This window comes from Lepus europaeus, chromosome 23 (assembly GCF_033115175.1).
Source record: "Lepus europaeus isolate LE1 chromosome 23, mLepTim1.pri, whole genome shotgun sequence".
Classification (NCBI taxonomy): Eukaryota; Metazoa; Chordata; class Mammalia; order Lagomorpha; family Leporidae; genus Lepus; species Lepus europaeus.
In genome coordinates this window covers 23,958,013-23,982,483 of record NC_084849.1, presented here as the reverse complement: position 1 = coordinate 23,982,483, position 24,471 = coordinate 23,958,013, and the positions used below count along the sequence as shown (strand labels likewise).

General features: G+C 57.0%; 1 protein-coding gene across 3 annotated transcripts in view; it reads left to right on the top strand.

The window, feature by feature from the left end:
• The window catches only part of LIMK2 (LIM domain kinase 2), a 67,456-nt gene that overhangs the window by 40,260 nt on the left and 2,725 nt on the right, over window positions 1–24,471 (top strand). The window contains exons 1-14 of one of the 3 annotated variants that reach the window (XM_062182095.1): window positions 1,113–1,217; window positions 8,552–8,687; window positions 9,125–9,234; window positions 10,164–10,352; window positions 11,495–11,600; window positions 11,932–12,128; window positions 14,755–14,941; window positions 15,735–15,821; window positions 16,386–16,517; window positions 16,758–16,814; window positions 19,014–19,079; window positions 19,846–20,020; window positions 20,634–20,689; window positions 21,903–22,060. In XM_062182095.1, the coding sequence (XP_062038079.1) occupies window positions 8,670–8,687; window positions 9,125–9,234; window positions 10,164–10,352; window positions 11,495–11,600; window positions 11,932–12,128; window positions 14,755–14,941; window positions 15,735–15,821; window positions 16,386–16,517; window positions 16,758–16,814; window positions 19,014–19,079; window positions 19,846–20,020; window positions 20,634–20,689; window positions 21,903–22,060 (1,538 nt within the window). In that variant the 5' untranslated portion in view covers window positions 1,113–1,217; window positions 8,552–8,669. Of the gene's footprint in view, window positions 1–1,112; window positions 1,218–1,238; window positions 1,556–8,551; window positions 8,688–9,124; window positions 9,235–10,163; window positions 10,353–11,494; window positions 11,601–11,931; window positions 12,129–14,754; window positions 14,942–15,734; window positions 15,822–16,385; window positions 16,518–16,757; window positions 16,815–19,013; window positions 19,080–19,845; window positions 20,021–20,633; window positions 20,690–21,902; window positions 22,061–24,471 lie in introns of those variants that run through there. The other 2 variants (XM_062182094.1, XM_062182093.1) reach the window with 2 other exon arrangements.

The following is a 24,471-nucleotide window of genomic DNA, read 5'->3' as shown; positions in this document are numbered from 1 at the left end:
TTTACCCGCTACGCCGCAGTGCCAGCCCCTTTGCTGAGGGTTTTGAAAGAGGTGTTTCCCCTTAAGAGGCAGAATGAAGCTATAGCCCGGAAGTCACGTGGGCCTGTGTTTAAACTCCAGCCCCAGTGGAAGGTGTCTGGTGTCCTCGGGACCCCCGGCCTCCCACTTCAGAACGCCTGTTCAAGTCCCGGCGCCTCCACTTCCAGTCCGGCTTCCTGCTGACGTGCATCCAGGGAGGCAGCAGGTGATGGCTGGAGTCCTTGCTCACCATGGGGGAGGCCCGGATGGAGTTCCTGGCTCCTGGCTTCAACCTGGCCCAACCTCAGCTATTTCGGGCATTTGGGGAGTGAGCCAGCAGATGGAAGATCTCTCTTTCTCTAATAAAATGAAATTTAATTAATTAATATGAAGCAAATTCTGGCCCTGCCACAGAGCAGCTTTTTGACCTTCAGGGATCGCCCTGTACACTTTGCGTGTTTATAAAGTGGGGGTAACTCCTGTCTTGAGGAAATACAAGCATGCGCACAGTGCGGAGACGCGTCAGTCATCTGGGACATTTTTCTAAGCTTCCCATCATCTGCAGCCCTGCCCTGCCCTGCCCTGCCCTGCCCCGCCCTGCCCTGCCCTGCAGAATGTAGTGGCAGCCACTAATGGCCAACTCTTGAGGCAGAGGGAGGGGATGAATGGCGGCCCTGGTGCCTGGACAGAGCAGATGCCACCCGGCATCTGGGGATGGATCGCTGGACCTGCCCCTCCCACCAGGCGCCCCCGCCCCCACCCTCGGGGGGGCGGGGCTGTGCCTGGAGCTGGCGTCCTGGGCTTCCCTTTACCTCTGAGCAGAGTTACTGTCCTTTAGGCAGCTCCTTGGGCTGGGGACGTTTGGAGTCAGACACACTGGCCCTCTCGCCTGCCCTGAGCCCAGCCCGGGGATGGACATGCAGCCGGCCCCAGTTATTGTCTGTGGCGCCTGCCTGCAGCCTCGCTCCAGCCCAGCTCCACCCCTTGCCTGCAAGGTCTGTTTCCTAACAGCTGCTCCAACCACACACCTCGGTTCGCTGAGGAGCCCCTCCTCTTCCTCCCTCCCTCCCTCCCTCCCTCACTCAGGGGAGGGACTGGAGAAGAAGGCTAACTTGACAGCAGCGCCTCTTTCTTAGCTAGTCACCGGCCCCAGCCCAGGAACGCCTGTGTGTGTGTAGCCTGTAGCCTCAGGCAGAGAGGTGGGTCTCCCGCAATCCCCAGGGGCTGCCGGGGCCGCCGGAGCCGCTGAGAACCAGGGAGGAGCCGGGCCAGCCATGAGCCCCTGCAGGAATCTGCCGGGGAGCGAGTGGCCTGGAGTCCTCTCGCCCCTTCGGCTCCGGAGGGAGAGGTGAGCGCCGGGCAGCCCGCCCCGCCAGCCAGAGGTGCCGAGAGCCCTGGGCCTGTCATGGTGGCCGGCTGCAGCCGGCCTGAGGCCCTCCCAGCCGGGTTTGCAGCTGAGCCTGTTTGTCTGCTGTGGGAAGAAGATGGGGAGTTACTTGTCCGTCCCAGCTTACTTCACCTCCAGGGACCCGTTTCGGTGAGTGGGTCTCCGAGTCCTTCTCCCACCTCTGTCTCTCTGTGATTCTGCCTCTCTCCCTCGGCCTTCGCTGCTGCCAGGCAGAGCTGCCCTGGCCCAGGCTCCCCGACGGGGTGTGTGCGGCTCCCCTTCCTTCTCAGACACACCTGGGGGACCCTCCAGAAGGTCTTCGTGTCACCGAGCACAGGGAAGGCGCTGCTCTCCCAGCTCTCGCCTGTCTTACCTGCGGGCCATGCTGCCTGCCCAGGAATTTGTCCCAACAAGCAGGACGGGCAGGTTCTGCCAAAGTGTGGAAGACCTGGGTGTGGGTAGCCCGGGACACAGTAGGCCCCCATATAAATGTTTGTTCTCTTAATGGCAGGCACTTTTGCCCCTGGCCCTGAAGGGCTTCTGGGCTCCCAGGTGAGCGTGGTTGCTGGGGAAGAGCCAGGGCAGGCGCTGCCCCCAGGCCCCAGCACCTCTGCGGGCGTTCTTTGCTCACTGCCCACCTTCAGTAGTAGAAACTCCCCAGGGGGTTTCTGGCCCTCTGGGTCTCTTGCGGAATGGAGCCGGTTCCTGCCTGGGGTGGGGCTTGTTGTTATTCTTTGGGAGCAGTCTGTTGTCCCAAGGGCTGCCTCCCCCGCACCCGTGGTCATGGTTGACTTCTGCTTCTGGCTTCCCCCAGCCCAGCTCCTGGCGCTCAACGCCTCGCCACTGGGGTGCCAGTCAGGTGGCTGGGCCCTGGGCAGCAAAGCAGGATCCCCTGGGTGGCTTCCCGGAATCGCTGCACCCTGGTGAGCGGCGGGGAAGGGAACGTGTCCCCGGTGCTGACTCCACCAGGCACTTTATCCCTTAATCTCTCATTTTACAGATGAGGCAACTGGTTTCAACGGAGTGAACACGTGGGGTCTCCCTGGCTGGCTTTTTCTGGCTGTCTGAGTTTTCCCTTCATCCTTTGGGGGGTGGGGCTGCACACCCATCCCCCACCACTCTCAGGTTTGCTCTCCTCTCCCAGCTGAGAGCAGAGAAAGGGGACGGATGACCAGACATGTTGAAGGGCCCATGGCATTGACCTTGAGCATCGGAGGGAGGTGGTCCAGATGCCGGGTGTGGAAGCAGCCCCAGCCCAGGTCCTCGTTAATGCTGCTTTTTCTTAATCCTGGGAGAGGCAGCTTGCGGGCAGGGTGTTCCTTCAGGAGCCCGGAGGAACACTGAGGGTGGCCTGGAGCTACAACAGAGACTGAAAGCCCCCACCTGGGCTTTGGAGGGCTGGGCCCCCAGTGCAGCCACTCAGACCCTGCTGTCCTCTGTCATCTTGTTCTGCCCTCTGGGGAGCCTGGTGACCTCACCACGCCCCCCCTCCCCATTGCCCACCTGGAGTCTCCCCTCCCCCACGTGAGAGGCCACATTCCTGCAGCCACTTCTGAAGAGATAGCCTTAGGGCCTCAGTGCCCCAGGGGAGGGACCACCCAGGTGTGGGTGTGAGTCTCTCAGCCCCTCCTTTAGGATAGGAGGTGCCCCTGGCTGACCAGGTGCCCGCCCAGGGACCTCCTCTGGAGAATGAGGGGTGGGGGGCTACTGAATAGGGCCCTTGCCAGGTTTCTGTGGAACAAATTAAGTCCTGGACCCCCAGGCCTCTGGGAGAGTGGAAAGTCCACAGGAGTTCTGGGGCTGTGGTTGCAGGGAAAGTGACGCAACCAGATTCTACGGGGACCGTGTGAGGGAGGGAGGAGGGAGCAGGGAGCGAAGAAGGTAATTTCTGGGCCCCACACAGGGTCCCCCTGCCCCGCCTTCCCGGCCCATGCCATTAGCATGAGGGGTGAGTTGTGACTGCAGGTGCATTCCCAAGTGAGAAAACACCTCAGGCTGACATTCACCAAAAAAAATGACTTTTGTCCAATGTCTTTAAAGGATTTTTCTTTTTCTGGTCTCCCTGCCTGTCCACTAGTGTATTTAACGAGCTTGGTTTACACATTATCTCTGAAGGAAAACAAGTGCACCTTTGTGCTCTAAAACAACCCATGTTTAAAGGGGAAAATTATTCTTAGCGCTGCCCAGCTTAGCAGTGGCCCTGGGCAGCGGCCTTACGTCCCCTGGGACACTTTTTCTCCTCGTCCGAGACAGGAAGGACTCGGTTCTCAACCCTGCGACTCGTGTGGCTCCTCAGAGGCCCTGAAGCTCTTCTCCAGTTCTGTTTCCCCCAAGAACGGAGGCCATATCTTTCACTGTAGCGTGACCGCACCGAATTACTTGAAACTCAGGGTTTCCTGGCTTTTGGTTGGAACCGAGTCAACACGCTCTGGGAACGCTTATTTCTTGCTGATCAGGGGCTCATTATGTGTTTAATTTTTTTTAAGTAGGATAACAACATATTCTGTAATAATTACAGCTTAATTGACAGACTGGTTCAGTCTACAGGAGCTGCAGGAAGGAGGAGTAATTCAAGGGATCTTTGGTGGTAAAAGGCTGGGCTTTGGTGGGCCAGAGTCCCTCCGCCCCTGTCGTATCCACCCTTCAGGGCCTGGGGCGGGGAGAGCTGGCATCCCCAGGCCTGGTGCACTCAGGCTCTAGAGGAGCAAGCTTCCCTAGGCAGAGCTCAGAGGCAGAGGCTGGAAGGAACTTCCCCACAACTGGCTGCTCACCGGGCCAGGTTGAGGGTGAGCATCCAACCTGGGGCCTGGGGGGCTTGTTGTAAATCCATGGTAACAATGGCCACTTCCTTGGCCTGGGGAGGGGGCGGATTCAGATTTACCTGTAAACTTTTTTTTTTTTTTGAGTCTTATCTCACCTGGCTTCTCCCAGCTGCCTGCTTGTTCTCACCCATGCCAGCTGCACAGCCAGTACCTTAATTGATAGGAATGGGTTAGAACTGATGGACTTCTAATTGATTGGGTAAACAAATCATTTTAGGACCTTGCTTCTCTATTTACAAAACGCTGTTGGGTTCTGCACCGAGCAACACATGGGCATGGAAGGGAAAGGGCTCTGTCTACATTTCCCCCGTGGTGTTCTCAGATTAGGGAGGGAAGCAAATGAACTCCCATGGACTCCTGCTGGGAGCCAGCCATCATCTGAAGCATGTGTGCGTAATTTACTTCTTACACCTCCGTAAGACTTTGTCAGTCCTCCCTGTACAGACGAGGAAGCCGGGGCTCAGAGTCACAGGGTAACTGGACTCAGGTGGGACCGGTAGAACATGAAAGTTGTCTGTGAAAATCTCAGGGGATGAGCCAATCTCTGCTAACTCAAAGGACCTCTCCGTGTGATCTGCGCCGGCCACCAGGGTTCTTTCTGTTCACTCGGCCCAGGCCCTCGGTACTGTTCCGGGAAAGAGGAACCCGGGAGGGGGTCTTTAGGCACAGCCTCAGTGGCTTCCCATGATCTTCCCTCGTTTGAAGATTCCAGCCCTGGACACCTTGGCTCATCAGGAGAGGGCGGTGGCCAGTATCAGCCCTGGTGTCGGCTCTCCTGCCTCCCAGCAGCCCGCCCGTAGGCCTGCAGCCAGAGCAGATTTTGACTTTTACTTGAAATTTTCAAAAATTGAAAGCTGGGCCGGGGGAGGGTGCCTTCACTTGGGGGGAAGAACATTCGGTGACCGTGGGCTCGGAGAATCCGAGGTGGGACGTTGTTGAATAGCACCTTCCACTTGCACGAAGGATCCAGTGTGTTCTGGGTTCTTTACTTCAGAGAACAGACTGTTGGGGAACAGGATACTGTGAACACAGGGGAGCATTAGTTGTGCCATTTAATGTCTTGGAGCTAAAGGAGAAACACTGCTCAGTGGTGACACCCGAAGGAACTTGACTGGAGCCATCATGGCTCCTCGCGTCCTTATCTTCACAGATGAGAAGCCCGGGATCCAGCCACGAGAGTGCTGTGTCCCTCGGGTGATGGGGACAAGGCTCCCTCGCCAAGTACACTTGGGTTCAGATTCTGTCTCCGTCACTTGGTTTGGGTGACGTTAACGTCGACTCTGCTTTTCAGTCTTTCTGGTCTGTAAAACCAGAATGACCCTACTACCTTTTAGGGTCAAAGGTAGTGTAAAGCAACTCATACAGTACCTGGGGATATGGTTACAACTCCAAAGTCTGCCTCGGCAACGTCTCCAGTGAGCTCAGAACCCGGTTGTGTTCTGTGACGAAACAGAGCTTAAGGACCCACAGCCCTCACTCCTGTCCCTCAAAGGCATCTATGGCTGCAGCTTTGGCCATATAGCTGGCCGGGCCACTCAAAGGCAATCCTTGACACAGGCCCCTGCGCCGACGGGGTGGCTCCCCAGCAGGCCGGCTCGGCCGTGTCCTGCGTGCCTGCACTCGCTTCTCTCCCTGCTCCCCGACATGGGCCTGGCCTGGGCTACTTGCAGTGAACAAAAGCAGGATATTGGCAATAGAAGGGAGGGTGTGTTCTGGTGCTCCCATGCCCTGCAGCGCACATACCATTGTGAAGGCGTAACAGAGCCCGGGCCTGCAGTTGGGTGCAGACGTCTTGCACCAGCTTTCCTCCACGGCACACAGGAGAAAGGCAGGGTCTGGTGAGCGTGAGCCACAGAACCCTTGTTCTCCCACCCAGGCTTGCCGGTTCTCTGGTTTTCCATCTGGAAACATTTGCCGAGGGCCTACTCTGCCAGGTCCTTTGCTAGGTGCCGAGTCCACCAGGTGTAAATGGGATACCGGCTCTGTCCTCCAGGAGCTCTCAGTATAGGGAGGGAGGCAGGTGCCCACCCAGGAGGTGTGCATCAGAAGGTAGGAAGCAGGCCCCTGCCTCCAGTGCTGGCCCTCTGCTAGGCACCCTACAGACCTTACTGCCATGTCACGAACAAGAAGACGAAGGGGCTGGCCCAGGACCACTCCGGTAGTGTGATGCTGTAGTTTGTACCTGGGATCGACTAGAGAAAAACAGAGATAGACACAGAATTGAGGGATCTGGAGTGCAGTGTGCAGTCTGTCCCCCTCATTCTGCAGGTGGGGCAGCTGAACCCGGGAAGGAAAAAGGGCTTGTGCAAGCACACGCAGCACCCAAGAACTTGAAGCCACATCTGTCTGTCGACGTAGGCTTCATCCAACGTGCATCTTACACAGCGAGGGATTTGAACCATGTCCCTGGAACAATGTCTTCTCTGCCTCCACCTTCCTTGCATGGTGCTAGGCACTTGGGGTCCACACCCTTCACACCATCCCCAGCTCTCAAAACCATAGGACAAGCAGGAAAGCCGCCGAATAGGAATGTTGTTGAGCGCTCCCGAAAGATAAATGGACTCCCAGGGTCCTGCCTCTCCAGACCTTCCAGCTGGGCTGCTTCGGCTCAGTCCTGTCTCCCTGCTGTGCCTCTGCCGTGCTCAGAAGTGACACACTCATCGTGGCCTCTCATCTTGCCTTGTTTCATTTAGACTTTTGTCTTCCTCGACTCTTTATAAGCTCTTAAAAGATGGGGTAGGGCACCTTGTGTTTCTATCTTCCATCTGCATTGCAAAGCGAGTTATTATAATAATACACTTGCCTGCAGGAGACTTTCTCATCCGTGGACTTACTCAGTTCTCACACTGGTTCTTTGTGGTCCGACACTGTTAGTTACATTTTGTCAAGGAGAGCTACGGAAAGAAATTGTCCGAAGCTGCACAGTAACATGAGCTACCATCATGTTAGCGTTGTCATTACCGTTCATTGAGCTCCTTCCATACTCACTCTCTACTGTTACATAGGCCGTCTATACTTTTAATACATATTATTTCATTGAACTTTCACAGCAGACCATTTACCAGGTGAGGAAACGGGGTCAGAGGAATGAAGGACCTCGCCAAAAAGGTGACGCAATTCCAAAGTGGCAGGATCAGGATTCAAGCCAAGAGGCCAGCCCCACCCTGCCTCTCAGAAACGGGGACGTGGGCAACGTGAGTGGCGCAAGCCCTTGACGACAAGAGCGGGGAGCCTTAACTGAAGGAACATGGCAGCCAGGACTCCAGGGCCGTGGCTCTGTGTGCTGGGAGGCTCCAAAGAAGGAGGAGGGGTGTGCGCGGCTGGCCCGAGAACAGGGCTGGCCGGCTGGGAGGTGCACCTGTGCGGACAGGTGGTGAGCTAGAAGGGAGCTGCGTGTCCAACGCTTCGGTCTTGCAAGGTGCTAACGGAGACCTGGGTTTCATGATCAGATTTAAGAAAATCGGCAATTATTTCACAGTATAATATATATATATAGTTCAAATAATATGTAGTTATATATAAAATATATAATATTTGTATAGTTCAAGTAATATTTAAATATATAAGAAATATTATAAATATATAAGAAATATATTATTATAAATATAATACAAATATGTCTTTCAAAATCAGATTTTCTAGTTCCAAAAAACATAGTACCACTTGTGGCTGTTTCCTTTTTCAACCCAAAACTACAAGGTGGAGGCGTCCTATTTAGTTGTTGTCTCCAGGCCTTTTAAAATCCCCTCTCCCCCCCATGACTTTAACTTTGTGGAAGACTCTGGAACAGTTATCGCGCAGAGTGACCACATCCTGGATTTGCCCGACAAGTTTCTTCGCGCTTACCCTGTTTTTGGCAAGAACACCCTGGCCCCTCAGTAGTGAAGGGTGGATGTGATTGAGTGCGTTGGCTCGTGGAGTCAAGGGTCTGACCTGGAGGGCCTCTAAGGGGGGAACTCACTGTGTTTCGGAGGACCTGGGATGCTACACACTCCCAAATTGGATGCACGGTTTTTCCCTAGGTGTGCATTTCTGGGGAGGGGATTTCTTGGCTGTTACTTAGGTTCTCAAAGAGCTCCAAGGCCCAGAGATTAAGAGACAGTGGAGTGTCTACAGAGGCGGCAGCACAGAGCTGGTTTCTGGGGCCCCGCTCAAGCTGAGCCGACGTTCGTGGGCAAAAGAGCGCTAAGCTGTAACTTCGCCCCCATCCTGGCCTTCCCAGTGGGTGCTGTTGGTTTCGTGGTCAGACCTGGGAACCAGCGGTCAGCCCTGTGGCCTGGCTTCAGGCATCCAGGAAGGTCCCCGTTTGTGTCTTGCCTTGCAGGTGCTCCGAGTGCCAAGACTCCCTCACCAACTGGTACTATGAGAAGGATGGGAAGCTGTACTGCCACAAGGACTACTGGGGGAAGTTCGGGGAGTTCTGCCATGGGTGCTCCCTGCTGATGACGGGGCCTGTGATGGTGAGTGAGTCTCTGCACCTTGGCCATGCTGGCCACTGACCGTGCCTCTGCTTTCCCACGGCCATCCGTCTTTTGATCTCGCCATCAGCCAAGGCCTCTCCCTTTAGTTACTCATTCTTCCAGTCCAACGTAGGGAGGGGACCTTACAGGGTGGTCAGAATCTGAAAGGGAGACTCCGGAGTGGCTTGCAGAGGGGTTCTGCTTCCTGTACACGCTCTGGACAAAGCACTTTAGGCATAATCACAAGTTCCCAACCCTGCACTGGAGGAACTGTCAGCCTTCTCATGACTGACTGGAAGCCCCGGGGCAAGGGGGGCGGGCCTTGACAGAAATAGATCCTTGATGAGAGGTCGTTCACCCCCACCTATCCTCACTCCAGCAACAGCAATAACTCACTTCTTGGCCCCCTGTGTACCCTTCTACCCTGCTGCTCACAGGTGGCCGGAGAGTTCAAGTACCACCCAGAGTGCTTTGCGTGCATGAGCTGCAAGGTGATCATCGAGGATGGGGACGCATACGCTCTGGTGCAGCATGCCACCCTCTACTGGTAAGGGTGGTCCTGTGTCTGTCCTCCCCCTCAGCGGCGGCCAGCAGAGAGGGCCGGGAGCAGCAGCGTGAATTCAGTGGAAAGACCATCATCAGAACACTGGATTCCTGTCACAGAACTGCTCTCTCTTAGCCAGCTCTATTACCATAAGATGCACAGTTAGTCTCTCTTTTTTTTTTTTTTTTAAGATTTATTTATTTATTTATTTGAAATGCAGAGGGGCAGGAGAGAGAAAGAGAGAGGTCTTCCATCCACTGGTTCATTCCCCAAATGGCAACAGCGGCTGGAGCTGGGTATATCTGAAGCCAGGAGCTTCTTCCGGGTCTCCCACGTGGGCGCAGGGGCCCAAGCACTTGGGCCATCTTCTGCTGCTTTCCCAGGCCACAGCAGAGAGCTGGATTGGAAGTGGAGCAGCCAGGACTCAAACCGGTGTCCACACAGGATGCCAGCACTGCAGGCAGTGGCCTTCCCCACTATGGCACAGCACTGGCCCCTCCATCCTGTCTTTACCTACCATGAGAATAACCTTGCGATGCCCTGTGATTCTTCCAGAGGGAGGGCCTGGCTGGGAAGTCTCTCTGAGGAGACCCCAGAGCATTCAAGGCAAAGACTCCTTAGTGCTCACCCAGCCTGCCCCATGCAACTACCCTGGCTGACAGAGGCAGCTTGGGGCCCAGGGAGGGCATGGGGGCTGGGGCAACAGAGTTCTCCGTGTGAATCTAAGGCAGAGTAAACAGACAGGTTCTTCCCAGTCTGCCGCTTGCTGCAGATCCAGCTCACCCTGGCTGGCTGCAGCCCGCCCCAGAGAACCCCGGTGCTCATTCTGAGCAGCTGGCCAGTACTGTTAGCGGGAGCGGCCCGGTGCCGTGGTTGCTGGGGGCCTCCTGGGGGGAATGCAGAGTCTCAGCCCCCCTCTGTCCCCTCCTCAGCGGGAAGTGCCACAATGAGGTGGTGCTGGCCCCCATGTTTGAGAGGCTGTCCACGGAATCCGTGCAGGACCAGCTGCCCTACTCCGTCACGCTTATCTCCATGCCGGCCACCACCGAGGGCAAGAGGGGCTTCTCCGTGTCCGTGGAGAGTGCCTGCTCCGACTACGCCACCACGGTGCAAGTGAAAGAGTGAGTATGGAGAGCGCCGGAGCGCTGTCCGCAGATGGGCCTCAGAGGGCTTGGGACCGCGAGGTCACGCACAGAGCTCCCTCCTTCCTCGACTCACGGCTTCCTCACAGAGCCACTCTGCGCTCACCCAGCCTGGGCCTGGCCACGTAACCCTCTCTCCGCCTAGGCTGCCTCCTGCTTAAGGCCAGGATCGCTCGCATCTCTGGAGTCAGGCTTCAGCTCATGTTTGCTCTTTGAAACGATCTGGCTTGATTATGTGCATTAGTTTGTCTTGTTCAGTATGGCGTGCCCAGAGCCTGGCACAGCACCTGGCAGTAGTCGGCCTCACTGGTTATGGGTCTGTTGTGTTGACTGAGTGAATGGAGAAGAGAGGAGAAACGGGCCTCGGCCCAGGAGAAGCTCAGATCCCCTTCTAAGTCCACAGCAGAGGTTGTTGGAGAAAGACTGTGTGTCTGACGCCCCTGTGACTAGTGATTGTGCCGAGTCCTGGGCTGCTGCTTGCCCCCTGGGTGAGAGGTCCCAGGGTTGGGGAAGTCAGGCGGTGGGGTTAGGTGAAGAGGTAAGGAGTCTGTGTTAGGGCAGAAAGAGCAAACACGTCTCCAGAGGTGGGAGTCTGTGGTTGTGTCTAGTGCGTTTGGGTGGCTGGGAGTAGCCAGAGAAGGGGCCATTAAGCATGGAGGGCCTGGATTGTGAGGACCTCAACGGATCCGTGGAGGGGTTTAGGTGGCGAGGTAACACAACCAGGTCAGGTGTTTTGGAAGGATCACAGGTATAGGGCTTCGATGGCGGAAGGGACAGCCCTAGAGCGTAAAGGCCAGTTAGAAGGCAATTGTGGTACAAGATCTTGGTAACTATGGTGATGGAGAAAAGGCAGGGTTCTCAGAGATGGGTGGGGGTGGGGGGTGGGGGGGAATGAGGGGACTCCATGTGGGGCAATTGATGTCCCGAGTTTCTGGCTTGGACCACTGTGTAAGGGGTGGTGCCTTCCACCTAGAGCATCCCGGGAAGGGGGCTGCCTCTCTGTGCGGCTGGCCTGGGCTCTGTGGGCCTCCGGGGGCTTGGGGCCTTCCCTGCACAAGCAAGAGTTGATCAGGCCGATTTTTAGGGTGCCTTTGCCCCACCTCAACTCTTGTCTGGCGCAGGGTCAACCGGATGAACATCAGCCCCAACAACCGCAACGCCATCCATCCCGGGGACCGCATCCTGGAGATCAATGGGACCCCTGTCCGCACTCTGCACGTGAACGAGGTAGAACGCATGTCCAGTCTGTCCTGTGGGGAGAGGGCATGAACGGACCCTCAGGGAAGTCAGTCTATGGCCTTTACCTTTTCCCAACCTCCCCGCCCCCCGCCATCTCTTCATCTTGGCACTGAGCCTGTGACCGCTGGTGACCTTCCTGGGACAGCAGGGATGGCCTGACAGAGGGGGGAGGTGACAAGATGCGAGGCAGAGGGCACTATGAGGCTGCTGGCAGCTGAGCGCCACCGTGAGCCAAGTTGCACTTGGATCACGGGGTGGCACGGGGTGCCCTGGGACAGGCAGCCTGCGGGAGCCAGCCTGACCCTGCTCTTGGCCGCAGGTGGAGGATGCGATTAGCCAGACGAGCCAGACGCTTCAGCTGTTGATTGAACATGACCCCGTCTCCCAGCGCCTGGACCAGCTGCGACTGGATGCCCGGCTCTCCCCGCACATGCCGAATGCTGGACACTCGCACACACTCAGCACCCTGGACACCAAGGAGAACCTGGAGGGGACGCTGAGGAGACGCTCCCTGAGGTGCCACCTCCACCCCGGCTCTGTTGTACCCCGTGTCTGTGGCTCAGATGAGGCAGAGCTGGCTTTCGGAGGCCAGCGGCAGCGGGAGGGAAGTGGCTGGCCAGGGCGGGCTGTGAGAATTGTGCAGACCCAGTTGTGTGCCAGCTTTCCTTAGAAACCCGGAGTGGGGGGTGGGGGCAGGGCGAGTCAGGCTGGGTCCACTGAGCTGCTGATCGGACAGGAGGCAGTGATGGCCTGGGGAGGAGGACTGGAACTCAGAGCCAGGAGCCGGGGCCCAGATGGGATGGAGGAAGTCTGCATAAGGACTTCAACTCCTCTGTTCAGCTCTTCGTTTGTCTCTTACTTTATCATAGACCTGAGAGACCAGCAAACCTCATGTCTGCCAGGCCCAGGGAGTCAGCAGTCGCCATGAGCTTAAGCCCCAAACAGGGACACGCCCAGGAGTCAAGAGTGCTGACCCCGGGGGCACAGATACCAATTCTCGGGCTTTGGGCTGACTTTTTTTTTTTTTTTTTTTTAAAGATTTTATTTATTTATTTGAGAGGTAGAGTTACAGACAGTGAGAGGGAGAGACAGAGAGAAAGGTCTTCCTTCCATTGGTTCACTCCCCAATGGCCACTACAGCGGGAACTGTGCCAATCCAAAGCCAGGAGCCAGGTGCTTCTTCCCAGTCTCCCACGTGGGTGCAGGGCTCAAGGACTTGGGCCATCCTCCACTGCACTCCTGGGCCATAGCAGAGAGCTGAACTGGAAGAGGAGCAGCCGGGACTAGAACCAGTACCCATATGGGATGCCAGTGCCACAAGTGGAGGATTAAGCTACTGTGCCACGGCGCCCGCCCCTAGGCTGACTTCTGCCCTTCACAAATCACTTCTGAGCGTCTTCTTCTGCATCAGTGACGTGGGGTTGCAAGATCGAGGTGGCTTCCACCAGATACTAAGTATCACATGTGGAAAGGAAGACAACGCTCTGTGGTGCCTGCACAGATAGGATCACACTCTGTAACTGCGTGTGTCTTAGTATCACCAGGAGTCAAGTTCCGTAGCCACCCTCCCGGCCCAGCGCGGAATTAGTCAGGGCTGGCGTCTGTTTGAAACAGCCTTCTCCACGGGAAGCTCGTGTCACTCCCGGCTGGCTGCCTCTGGCCTCGGTCCGTGGATTCAGTGAGCAGAGGCGGGGTGCGGGAGAGCAGAGAAGGCCCAGAGATGTATGGCCTGGGAAAGGGACCGTGTGGGAGTGGCCAGGGCGCTGCTCAGATATCTGAAGGACCATCATGCAGGAGCGGGGACGGCTCATCCTGTGTGCTGTGGTGGCAGGGCCTGCAGGGCAGGTCAGACCCAGAGCCATCTGGTTTCCTGTGACGCAAGTGAAGCAGAAGCGTAGCACAGACAGGCGCTGGCAGGGTCGCCATCCCCAGCAGCGTGGTGGTCCTCACGCACGCTCTTCCTGTCTTCCCTAAGCCCAAGTCACAGCGTCATCAACCGTTTACTGTTGCTGGCTGCTTTTGAAAATGTGGATGCAGTGGCTTTATTGCTATAGAAACAATAAATGCTTTTCTTAAAATTCAGGAAATAGGAGGAGGCACAAAGATGTGCAAAATGTCATCCAAAATCCCTTTTGCTCCTTTAAAAAATTTGTTTTTAACTTACTATTTTTTTAAAGATTTTGTTCATTTGAGAGGTAGAGTTACAGACAGAGAGAAGGAGAGTCAGAGAGAAAGATCTTCCATCCACTGGTTCACTCCCCAAATGGCCACAACAGCTGGAGCTGAAGACGATCTGAAGGCATGAGCCAGGAAATTCCTTCAGGTTTCCCACGTGGGTGCAGGGGCCCAAGGACTTAGGCCATCTTCTGCTCTCCCATGCCATAACAGAGAGCTGGATCGGAAGAGGAGCAGCCGGGACACGAACTGGCACCCGTATGAGATACTGGTGCCACAGGCAGAGGCTTAGCTTACTACGCCACAGGGCCAGCCCTTTGATTTATTTATTTGAGAGAGAGAGAGAGACAGAGAGCTTTCATCTGTTGGTTCATGGCCCCCCAAAAGCCTCCAACAGCCAGGTCTGGACTAGGACCAAAGCTGGGAAACAGGAACTCAATCCAGGTCTCCCACATAGGAGGCCAGACCCTAGTGACTTGGGTCGTCACCACTGCCTCCCAGGGTCTGCATCAGCAGGAGGCTGGAGCCGGGACTCAACCCCAGGCACCGCAGTGAGACGCGGGCGTCTTTGCTGGGCTGAACACCTGCTCCTGCGCCTTTTTGGGATGATTGTGTGCTGTTGCTGTAACCCAGTTAGAGTCTGAAGCAAAGAGATAGAGAGGTGGAGGTTTACCATCACCAGGGCTGTCACGCACTGAGCCCTGTAAGCCGGTGGTAGCATCTAGGTAGTTAATTGTTCCTGGTGGGAAACACCCCAAGTTCCCATTTTAATGTGTTTTTATACAGTGTAGATAAACTACTGTTGTCTGCAACCCCAGAAGCACGGGGGTCAGATTTAAGACCCTCCCAGTAATGGCATTCGAACCGCAGACACTAGAACGCATTGGTGCCCCAAGGCACCTGCCTTCAGGGTTCCTGGATGGTCTCTGAGGACCCCCGATTCTCACTCACATCTCTTCATCCGCAGGCGCAGTAACAGCATCTCCAAGTCCCCTGGCCCCAGCTCCCCAAAGGAGCCCCTGCTGCTCAGCCGAGACATCAGCCGCTCCGAATCCCTGCGCTGCTCCAGCAGCTGCTCCCAGCAGATCTTCCGGCCGTGTGACCTGATCCACGGGGAGGTCCTGGGGAAGGGCTTCTTTGGGCAGGCCATCAAGGTGAGCTCAGGCAGCAGCTGCTTCCTCTTCTGCCCCCCACCCTCACCCCTCTCTCACCTTCTTTCGGAGAGCTCTCATCGTATGGCCTCACCCCGTGCCCTGTGGGACCCCAGACCTCCTTCCTGGGTGATGGCTTGAGGGGTGTTCCCCGGCCTACACCCAGGCCACCCAGGGGCAGCAGCACTGCTACATGGAGCTTGTGGTCCTTGAGACCCAGGTTGGGGTGAGCCCTCCTGCCACCAGGCAGTGGGTGTGAGGTGCAGGCCTCAGTGCTGGGAGCACACGGGAGTGTCTCCTGTCTCCCTGGAGAACAGTCTCCGGGACTAACTTCTCTCTCTTTCTCTCCTCCTCCTCCTCCTCCTGTGCTGAGAGCTGGGAGGGGGGGACAGGTAAGCAGTGGGGCTGGGGAATTCACCCCCGACCCATCCAGCTCCCTGGTGCATGTCTGTGGCACGGACCCTCCTTGCCCCCAGACTTCTGTTCACCCAAGGGACTCACTCCTGTGCCAAATGACCAGAGCCCTGCTTGGCTTGGCAGTGTCCCCTCCTGGCTCCTCCCCCCACATCCCTTCTGTGGGTTCTCGCCCCTCCCCGTGCATGCCCAGCTCTCCGGTGAGGAGGGTGTGCCTCCCTCAGCCCCCTGCTGCCCTGTGCTGTGTCCTCTACTCACCAACTCTGTCCTCCTCCTCCTCCGGCTCAGCGTGTCCTCCCAGGGCGGGGATGGCACAGGCTTCGTCACAGTTCTCCAGAGCCGCCTCCCATCTCTATGTCGCTAACCGCAGCCCTCCCTGTAGGTCACACACAAAGCCACAGGCAAAGTGATGGTCATGAAGGAGTTGATTCGGTGTGACGAGGAGACACAGAAGACGTTCCTGACCGAGGTAGGGAGGTGCGGTGGGAACCCGGTGTGGTCGTGGGAAGAGGGAGGCCCCTACAAATAATGGTTTCAGGAGAAAACTTAGTTTGGACTCGCTGCCCGCACGACAAAGCAGAAGAGAGTGCTGGAGGAACATCCCCACACCCTCTAAGTCACAGCCTAATTACCCTGCTCAGTGAACACTCGAGACAGCACGAGCCACTCAGACAAGCTGCGGCTCAGAGGAGCATTCAGATCTGGGGGTGGTGGCTGTGGAGACAGCCCGGGGGTGTCACCGTCCCTGCCTGAACACCGCCTGGTGCCGCCACGCCCAGATTGCTCCATGGAGCAGCAGCAGTCCGGGTGCTGCCTGCCCTGGCCCTCCCACTCCACTGGCCCCCAGTGCTGTTCCTAGAAAGGCCGGCTGTATGGGTGGTGGTCTCTCCCCCCTAAGCGTAGTGTTGGCCGCGTCACGTGGCTAGGAGGGTTAGGAGGGCAGCTGGTTAAGCCAACTTCCCAGGGCAGGAGACTGAGGAAGACATGGGGAGACGTTAACCCCCGACCCCTCTTGGCTTCTGCCACCCCCCAGGTGAAAGTGATGCGCAGCCTGGACCACCCCAACGTGCTCAAGTTCATCGGCGTGCTGTACAAGGACAAGAAGCTGAACCTGCTCACGGAGTACATCGAGGGCGGCACCCTGAAGGACTTCCTGCGCAGCGTGGTGAGCCCACAGGCACACGGGCCCCAGAGCCTGGGGGGTTGTCAGTGGGACACCTATGCTACCACTGCCCTGCAGCCTTGTAAGCCAGAGGGACCCTGCTTTGTCCCTCCAGGACCATGCTGGGTGAGGGGGACTGCATGTTGGGGGGAAGGCTTCACTGTCAGCGCGCCGATTCCTGGGGCCTGGACCACGTGTGGGACGGGGCCCAGCCGCCTCTGACAGTCATTCTCCACCCTGCAGGATCCGTTCCCCTGGCAGCAGAAGGTCAGATTTGCCAAAGGCATCGCCTCCGGAATGGTGAGTCCCACTGGCAGGGCAGAGATCCCCTCCTGGGCGCAGACCCCACCCCCACCCCCGCCTCGGGTGCCTCACCTGGCATGGGCTGGGTTGTTCAGCAGCTACTGATGGAGTCGCTTCCTGTGGCAGTGACCTCACCCCCGGCTGACTGTTCTCGAAGGGTTAAACAGGGCATGGACTGGAGAGGGCAGCTGGAAGCGTGAGTGGCCTGGCCTTGCTGGCACAAAGGTGTCCAGGTGCTGAGGGCCTGTGGCGCAAGCGGACCACCTCACCGCCTAGGGCCTCAGAGAAGGGGAAGTGAGTTGCATTGAGCTCTGGAGGATGGGTGGGAATTAGATCCAAGCTCCTGGGCAGAGCGGCCCCGGGCTTGAGCTGACAGCAGCCGTGACCTAGGAGAAGAGAGGATGACATAGTTTGTGTTGCCCAGGAAACAAATGACCTCAAACCTAACAGCCAGCGGAACGCTTTCCCCATGCCAGGCGCTGAGCCTGTTTAATGCCTGCGACAGCCCTGGTGTCCAGGGAGAAGAGACAGGGCTGGGGTCCAGGGCAGGTCACCGAGACCCCCGAGCCTGCGGTCTGGGCGCCGCTCCTCGCGTGGGGCCCATCCAGGCACTGTTGGTCTGCAGGACACTGGGGTTAAATTTAGTTCCTGTGTCACGCTGAGGAGTCTGGACTGTATTTAGGAAGCAGAAAGACAGATGTCGGCGATTTATAAGCAAGAGGGCTTTGTGACCAGAGCTGCGGTTTGTTTGCATAGGAGCCTGGCACGGTTGGCCGGTGTGTCGGGGTGGAGCCGGGAGCGCCTCAGGCAGGGGGAGTGCTGGGAGAGGGCTACTGGACCAGTTCCAGCTCTTCAAGGTAGCTGGAGTCAGAGGGAGAGCCCGGCCGTCAGCAGGGAACAGCAGCTGAGGAGGTGTCGGGTGGCTTGAGGGGCCTAGAAGAATGGCAGTGTCACTTAGCAGACATTGGGGGGGAGACAGTGACAGTTGGGGAAACAGGTTTGGTGCCTGCCGAAAGTGAGGTGCTGGGGCCAGCAGGTTAAAGCCCCAGCCTGTAGCACCGAGTCCCAGCTGCTCCACTTCCAGTCCAGCTCCCTGCTAATGCCTGGGAAAGCAGCAGAGGATGGCCCGGGTGCTTGGGCCCCTGCAGCCGCATGGGAGGCCGGCCCAGAGGAAGCTTCTGGCTCCTGGCTTTGGATCGGCCCAGCTCCAGCCGTTGTGGCCATTTGGGGTGTGAACCAGCGGATGGAAGACCTTTTTCTGTCTCTACCTCTCTCTCTGTAACTCTGTCTTTCAAATAAATAAAATAAATCCTTAAAGAGAAAGAAAGAAACGGAAGTGCTAGCATAACTTCCCGGCATCTGCTGGGTAGGAGGCTGGCCCCTTGAGGCTGAAGCTTGGGCAGAGGCTGCTGGTTGCCTTGTCATCCGCAGAGAAGGGGCAGCTGGGGCTGGGGTGCGCAGGGGGTTGGTGCGTGATGAGAGGATGGCTTTGAGACGGCTGACAGCGGGACTAGAAGGGAAACCAGGCACACAGGAGTCTCAGAAGCGGGGACACGGGAGAGGTGTGGGTGGCCGCGGAGGAGGGGGTCTGCAGGCTCAGGGGCTACAGCCTTGCAGGCAGAGCTCTGTGGTGGGCGAGCAGCACCACCAGCACCTAGGAGGGGAAAGGAAGGAGACAGGAAGTGGCTCCTGAGAATGACAAGAGCCAGGGTGGAGGCCTGGAGAGGGGAAAGAGCGAGGAGAAACTTGTCGGGAAACATTCGGGTAGGAAGAGGGAAAGGCTGAAGGGTAGGCAGAGAACGGGGAGGGCAGAGTTCCAGGAGGAGCAGCTCCAAGGTGGCTGAGATCGGAGGGCCGGGGGCCGGGGGAGGGAGCAGTACCTCTGAGGATGCTCACCGCACACGGCCCGGATCTCAATCAACTGCCCGGAGGTGAGGAGGCCTGCAAGGGCCAGGACCCAGTGGAGTGGGAGACTTGCAGAGAGATAGAAAGAGCAGTGAGGGTGTAGACCAGCCACCGGAGACGTATGGTGGGTGGGCAGGAGATGGCAGCGGGGCGGGGGTGGGGGGAGGAGGAAGTACGGTGACTGTGGGTAGAGGGGGTGAAGCTGGCGCAAGAGCAGGTCCTGTGGCCCCCAGTCCCAGTGTCGGGGGCTGGTGGGCTTACCGGCCCCCTTGGCTCGTGTTTGTGTTGCAGGCCTATTTGCATTCCATGTGCATCATCCACCGGGATCTGAACTCGCACAATTGCCTCATCAAGTTGGTATGTCCCCTGCTCTGGGCCTGGCCTGACCCTCCCTATAGCCAGCCCTCCGACTTCCTTGTCACAGAGAAGGCTGACCATCCCTCTGGCTTCAGGCCAGAGATGTTGCCCAGGGATTCCTCTCTTGCCCTTCCGGCTGCTTCCAATAGCTCTCTCACTGCTGTAACTTCCCGGACCCAGGCCACCTGTCGGCAGCAGCGTGGGTGATCACCCAGGGGGGAGGGACTCCTGAACTCTCCAGAGAGTCCTGTGGCTTTGCCTGCTTGTGCCCTGCCACAGAGCACGTCCACAGATCAGAGCAGCTCACTGCTGACCCCAGGTCACAGCAGTGTCACCTGAGCCCAAGGCCACAGTGCTTGTTAACAATGCTGTCTCCTCCTGCATCCTGGGTGTCCACCAGCTGGGCCTGGCTCTGCCCTCTGGACCCACACCTCACATCTTAATCCCTTTCCCCATGACAGCCCCCTAGCTCTTAAAGAGTTTCTCCAGGTCCCCACCTACCCCCACTGACCGCCTCCACCTTCTTTTTCTCTCTTATCTTGGTTCTAGCAAATGCGTCATCTTTTGAGGACTAAGACAGGAGGGGGAGGAACACACACACACACACACACAGAAATCCACAGTGCCACTGCATCCGCACCCACCGGACGGACCTCCCTGCACACGTTTTCTCCCCTTCTCTGGGTGCTTCTCTCGCCTGTCCCTGCACCCCCAAGCCGGGTCTGAGAGTCCCCGGCAGGTCATGACCTGGCCCTTGTCCTTCCAGGACAAGACCGTGGTGGTGGCAGACTTTGGGCTGTCCCGGCTGATCGTGGAAGAGAGGAAAAGGCCCCCGGTGGAGAAGGCCACCTCCAAGAAACGGACCTTGCGCAAGAATGACCGCAAGAAGCGCTACACGGTGGTGGGAAACCCCTACTGGATGGCCCCCGAGATGCTGAACGGTGAGGCCTGGGAGGGCCCGGCACCCAGAGCTGGGGGCTGGGTGGGTGTTACCCTCTGCCAGATCAGGCCTCAGAAACTGCCCTCTGAGCTCAGGCCTGGGAACTGGTCAGTATCCCATCCTGGGTGAGTCTGACTGTGGCTCTGGGGCCTGCAGGGGCAGCCCAGAGAACAGAGGCTGTTTCTCGCTGTGGCTTTAGCTTTCCCGGCTCTGTCCGTGCTGAGAACTGACGTGTGCTGCCCCCTGGTGGATAAGGCTCAAGCCAGGCCGGAGGTGCTGATTTGGATTCTGGAAACAGGGTTGTGAGGCCTCAGAAGTGATCTGATGGGCCCCTTTCGGGAGTCCGATCCAGCGTTCATTGGAGTTCATTGGAGGAGCGTGGACTCCTGCTGTGGGTCACCACTAGTGCTTTGCCTTGCGGTTTCATCTTGGGCACTGTTGGCTTATACTCGCAAGGTCCCCCCGAGACAGGCCACACAGGGCCGAGGAAGGATGGTGTTCGGGTGAAGCCTGACCTGGGCATCCACACGGGACCGGGTCTGGCCTTGGTCCTTGCTGTTCTAGGCAGGTGAGGGCCATAAGGTAACAGCCTGCTCGCTTCTGTGTTTCCCAAGGAAAGAGCTACGACGAGACGGTGGACGTCTTCTCCTTCGGAATTGTTCTCTGTGAGGTGAGCTCTCAGCACAAAGACCGGGACTCTCCCGCCCCGGGCGGGACAGCTTGCCATGAAGTCAGCATGGCTGCAGGGTTTTGGGATCTATGACACATCCCAGGTCTCATTGCTCCCCTGAGAACGACGGAGCAGGTGTTTGTTCAGGTGAGGAAAGTGAGACGCCCAAGGGCTAGTGGCTTGCTCCTAGTCGCGTGGCCAATCAGGCGGAGATGAGCCTCAGAATTCCAATAGGAAAGGCGAGAGACTGTTCACGTGGCTGTCCACCTAGCTCCTGGGTCAGATGACCCTTCCCAGGGGGCCAGCTATGTGGCATAACAGGTTAATCCCCCTCCTGCAGTGCCGGCATCCTATGGATTCTGGTTTGAGACCCAGCTGAAATAAATCTTTTTTTTTTTTTTTAAGATTTATGTATTTATTTGAAAGAGCTACAGGCTGGCACTGCGGCTCACTAGGCTAATCCTCTGCCTTGCGGCGCCGGCACACAGGGTTCTAGTCCCGGTCGGGGCACCGATTCTGTCCCGGTTGCCCCTCTTCCAGGCCAGCTCTCTGCTGTGGCCCGGGAAGGCAGTGGAGGATGACCCAAGTGCTTGGGCCCTGCACCCCATGGGAGACCAGGAGAAGCACCTGGTTCCTGCCTTTGGATCAGCACGGTGCGCTGACCGCAGCGGCCATTGGAGGGTGAGCCAACGGCAAAGGAAGACCTTTCTCTCTGTCTCTCTCACTGTCCACCCTGCCTGTCAAAAAAAATTTAAAAAAAAAAAAAAAAAAAAAGCTACAGAGAGGCAGAGGCGGGAGGCAGTCTTCCATCCACTGGTTCACTCCCCAGTTGTCCACAACAGCTGTAGCTGTGCCAATCCAAAGCCAGGAGCCAGGAGCTTCTTCCAGGTCTCCCACGCGGGTGCAGGGCCCCAAGGACTTGGGCCATCTTCTACTGCTTTCCCAGGCCACAGCAGAGAGCTGGATCAGAAGTGGAGCGGCCAGGTCTTGAAGCAGCACCCATATGGGCTGCTGGCACTGCAGGTGGCGGCTGTACCCACTACGCCACAGCGCCGGCCCGTTGGAGCGGGCATCTTAACAGATAGGGCAGACCCCCCACTCCCTTCCACGCATCCTCCTGTCCACACACCAACATCCCTTTTCCTGCCTGTTTCTGTGTCTTCTGTGCCATCCAGCCAGGGTCTTTCCTGACCAGCATCTTCTCACCCTACAGATCATTGGGCAGGTGTATGCGGATCCCGACTGCCTGCCCCGCACACTGGACTTCGGCCTCAACGTAAAGCTTTTCTGGGAGAAGTTTGTCCCCACAGACTGCCCGCCAGCCTTCTTCCCCCTGGCTGCCATCTGCTGCAAACTGGAGCCCGAGAGCAGGTTGGTACCTATGCCTTCCTTTCAGCTCCGAGGCCTGGGATGCCTGTCCCCACCCCGGGCCTTCCCTGAACCCTTCTCGGGCATGGGCTTAGGGACATCGCTGTCAGTCACTGGGGCCATCTGACAGCTCTGCCATGCCAGGTTGTTAAGGGAGGGAAACGAGGGGTTAGCAGCAGGCGAGCTGGGTAGACAGGACACAGAGGCACAGCCTTGGAAAGAAAGTTGGGGGTGCAGTACATTTGGCCTAGGGCTTAAGACCCCCATATCCCGTATCAGGATGCCTGGGTTCAATACTTGGCTAGAGCTCCCGATTCCAGCTTTCTGGTATTGCAGACCCTGGGAGGCAGCAGCGACGGCTCAGGTCGTTGAGTTTCTGTGACCCACGTGGGAGACCTGGGTTGAGTTCCTGGTTCCAGGCTCCTGCCTGACCCAGCCCTGCAGGCACTGGGGAGTGAACCAGTACAGGGAAGCTCCCTCTCTCCTTTGTGCACATCCTCTGTCTCATTCTCTGTCTCTCTCTCTCCCTCTCCCCCCCTTCTCTCCCTCACTCCCTCCCCACCACCTCTCAAATTTTAAAAAGAAAAAGAAGTTTCAAAAGAAGACTCACCCATGGCCAGCGCCGCGGCTCAATAGGCTAATCCTCCGCCTTGTGGCGCCAGCACACCAGGTTCTAGTCCCGGTCAGGGCACCGGATCCTGTCCCGGTTGCCCCTCTTCCAGGCCAGCTCTCTGCTGTGGCCAGGGAGTGCAGTGGAGGATGGCCCAAGTCCTTGGGCCCTGCACCTGCATGGGAGACCAGGATAAGCCCCTGGCTCCTGCCATCGGATCAGCGCGGTGCGCCGGCCGCAGCGTGCCAACCGCGGCAGCCATTGGAGGGTGAACCAACGGCAAAAAGGAAGACCTTTCTCTCTATCTCTCTCTCTCACTGTCCACTCTGCCTGTCAAAAAATTTTAAAAAAAATTAAAAAAAAAAAAAAAAAAAAAAAAGAAGACTCACCCAAAGCATTCTTACTATTTTTAAAAATTACTTAGGTGAGAGACAGTGCTCTCATCCACTGAGTTACTCCCCAAATACCCACAATGCCCAGGGCTAGCAGGCCAAAGCTGGGAGCTGGGAACCCAATCTGGGTCTCGCACATGGGTGGCAGGGCCCCCACTCCTTGAGCCATCACCTGCTGCCTCCCAGAACGGGCAGTGGCAGGAAGCTAGAATCAGGAGCAGAGCTGGGACTCGAACCCAAGTACCCAGTGTACCAAGATGCTGGTGTCAGCTGAGCCCAACATGCACCTCCACCACCGATCTCACATGCCTGTCTTCATCCTTCCACACTCCTCCGTCCGTGCACACACACACATTTTCTTCATAGGAAATAGATGAAAGGTTTCTCTTTCGCCCTGCGTTTTCCGCCTTACTGCCCAGTCTTGTGATGTACCATCTTGCGCTGCCATCGTGAGAGTCTCTTGAGACTGTCAAACACGGTAGCTGTGACGCAGATCATCCGGTTCTGCCAGTTTCAGCCTTAACTGCAGTGAGCAGCTTTAAGCATCGAGTTCATTTCTTTCAAAATCGCCTTTTTCTCAGGGAGTGGCTTTCACTCACGCCAGTTACTCAGGTCTTTTCAAGTCTGTGCATTAGAAAAATAGGATCATTGTGGGTTTTTTTCTACAATGAAAAATAATAGTTCTTGTAAAAAGGCTTGTGGCGCAGCGGGTCAAGGTCCCAGCTGTTCCACTTCTGACCCAGAAGTGCCTAAGAAGGCAGCAGAAGATGGCCTGTTTGGGCCCCTGCCACCCAAGTGGGAGACCCGGATGGAGTTCCAGGCTCCTGGCTTCAGCCTGGCCCAGCCGTGGCCATTGTTAGCTATTTGGGAAGTGAACAAGCAGATGGAACATCTCTCTCTCTGTCTCTGTTTCTCTCTCTAACTCTGCCTTTCAAATAAATAATATCTTAAGAGGGGGAAAAAGGAAATTCAAACATTAATAAAGCATATGGCATAGGAAATACAGGTCTCCTATAATCTCCCCTGCTGGTATGCACCCCGATATTCTCACCCGCCCTCCCCTCTCCTGGGGTAAGCATTTGGCACCTGATCTTTATTCAAAAGTGATTTCCAAAGGCCCACGTGAGAGTTGCAGTTTGGTGGTAGAAGAATCTCTATCTCTGCTTTGTGGTCTCTCAGTGACCACGGGGTAAGCGCTAGTGGAAAAATCGGGAGACCGCACAGTACTTGTGTGCTGACATCCCTTCGCAGGCATTCAAAATGTTTGCCTTTAACTCACACTCGCTCATTACAGATGCACTGAGTGCCAGCTGTGTGGCAGGTGCTTTTCCCAGCGCTTGGGATACAGCCATGAACAAAAAGAAAAGGTGCCTGCACTCGCGGAGCTCACGCCGTGGCAAGCAGACACGATA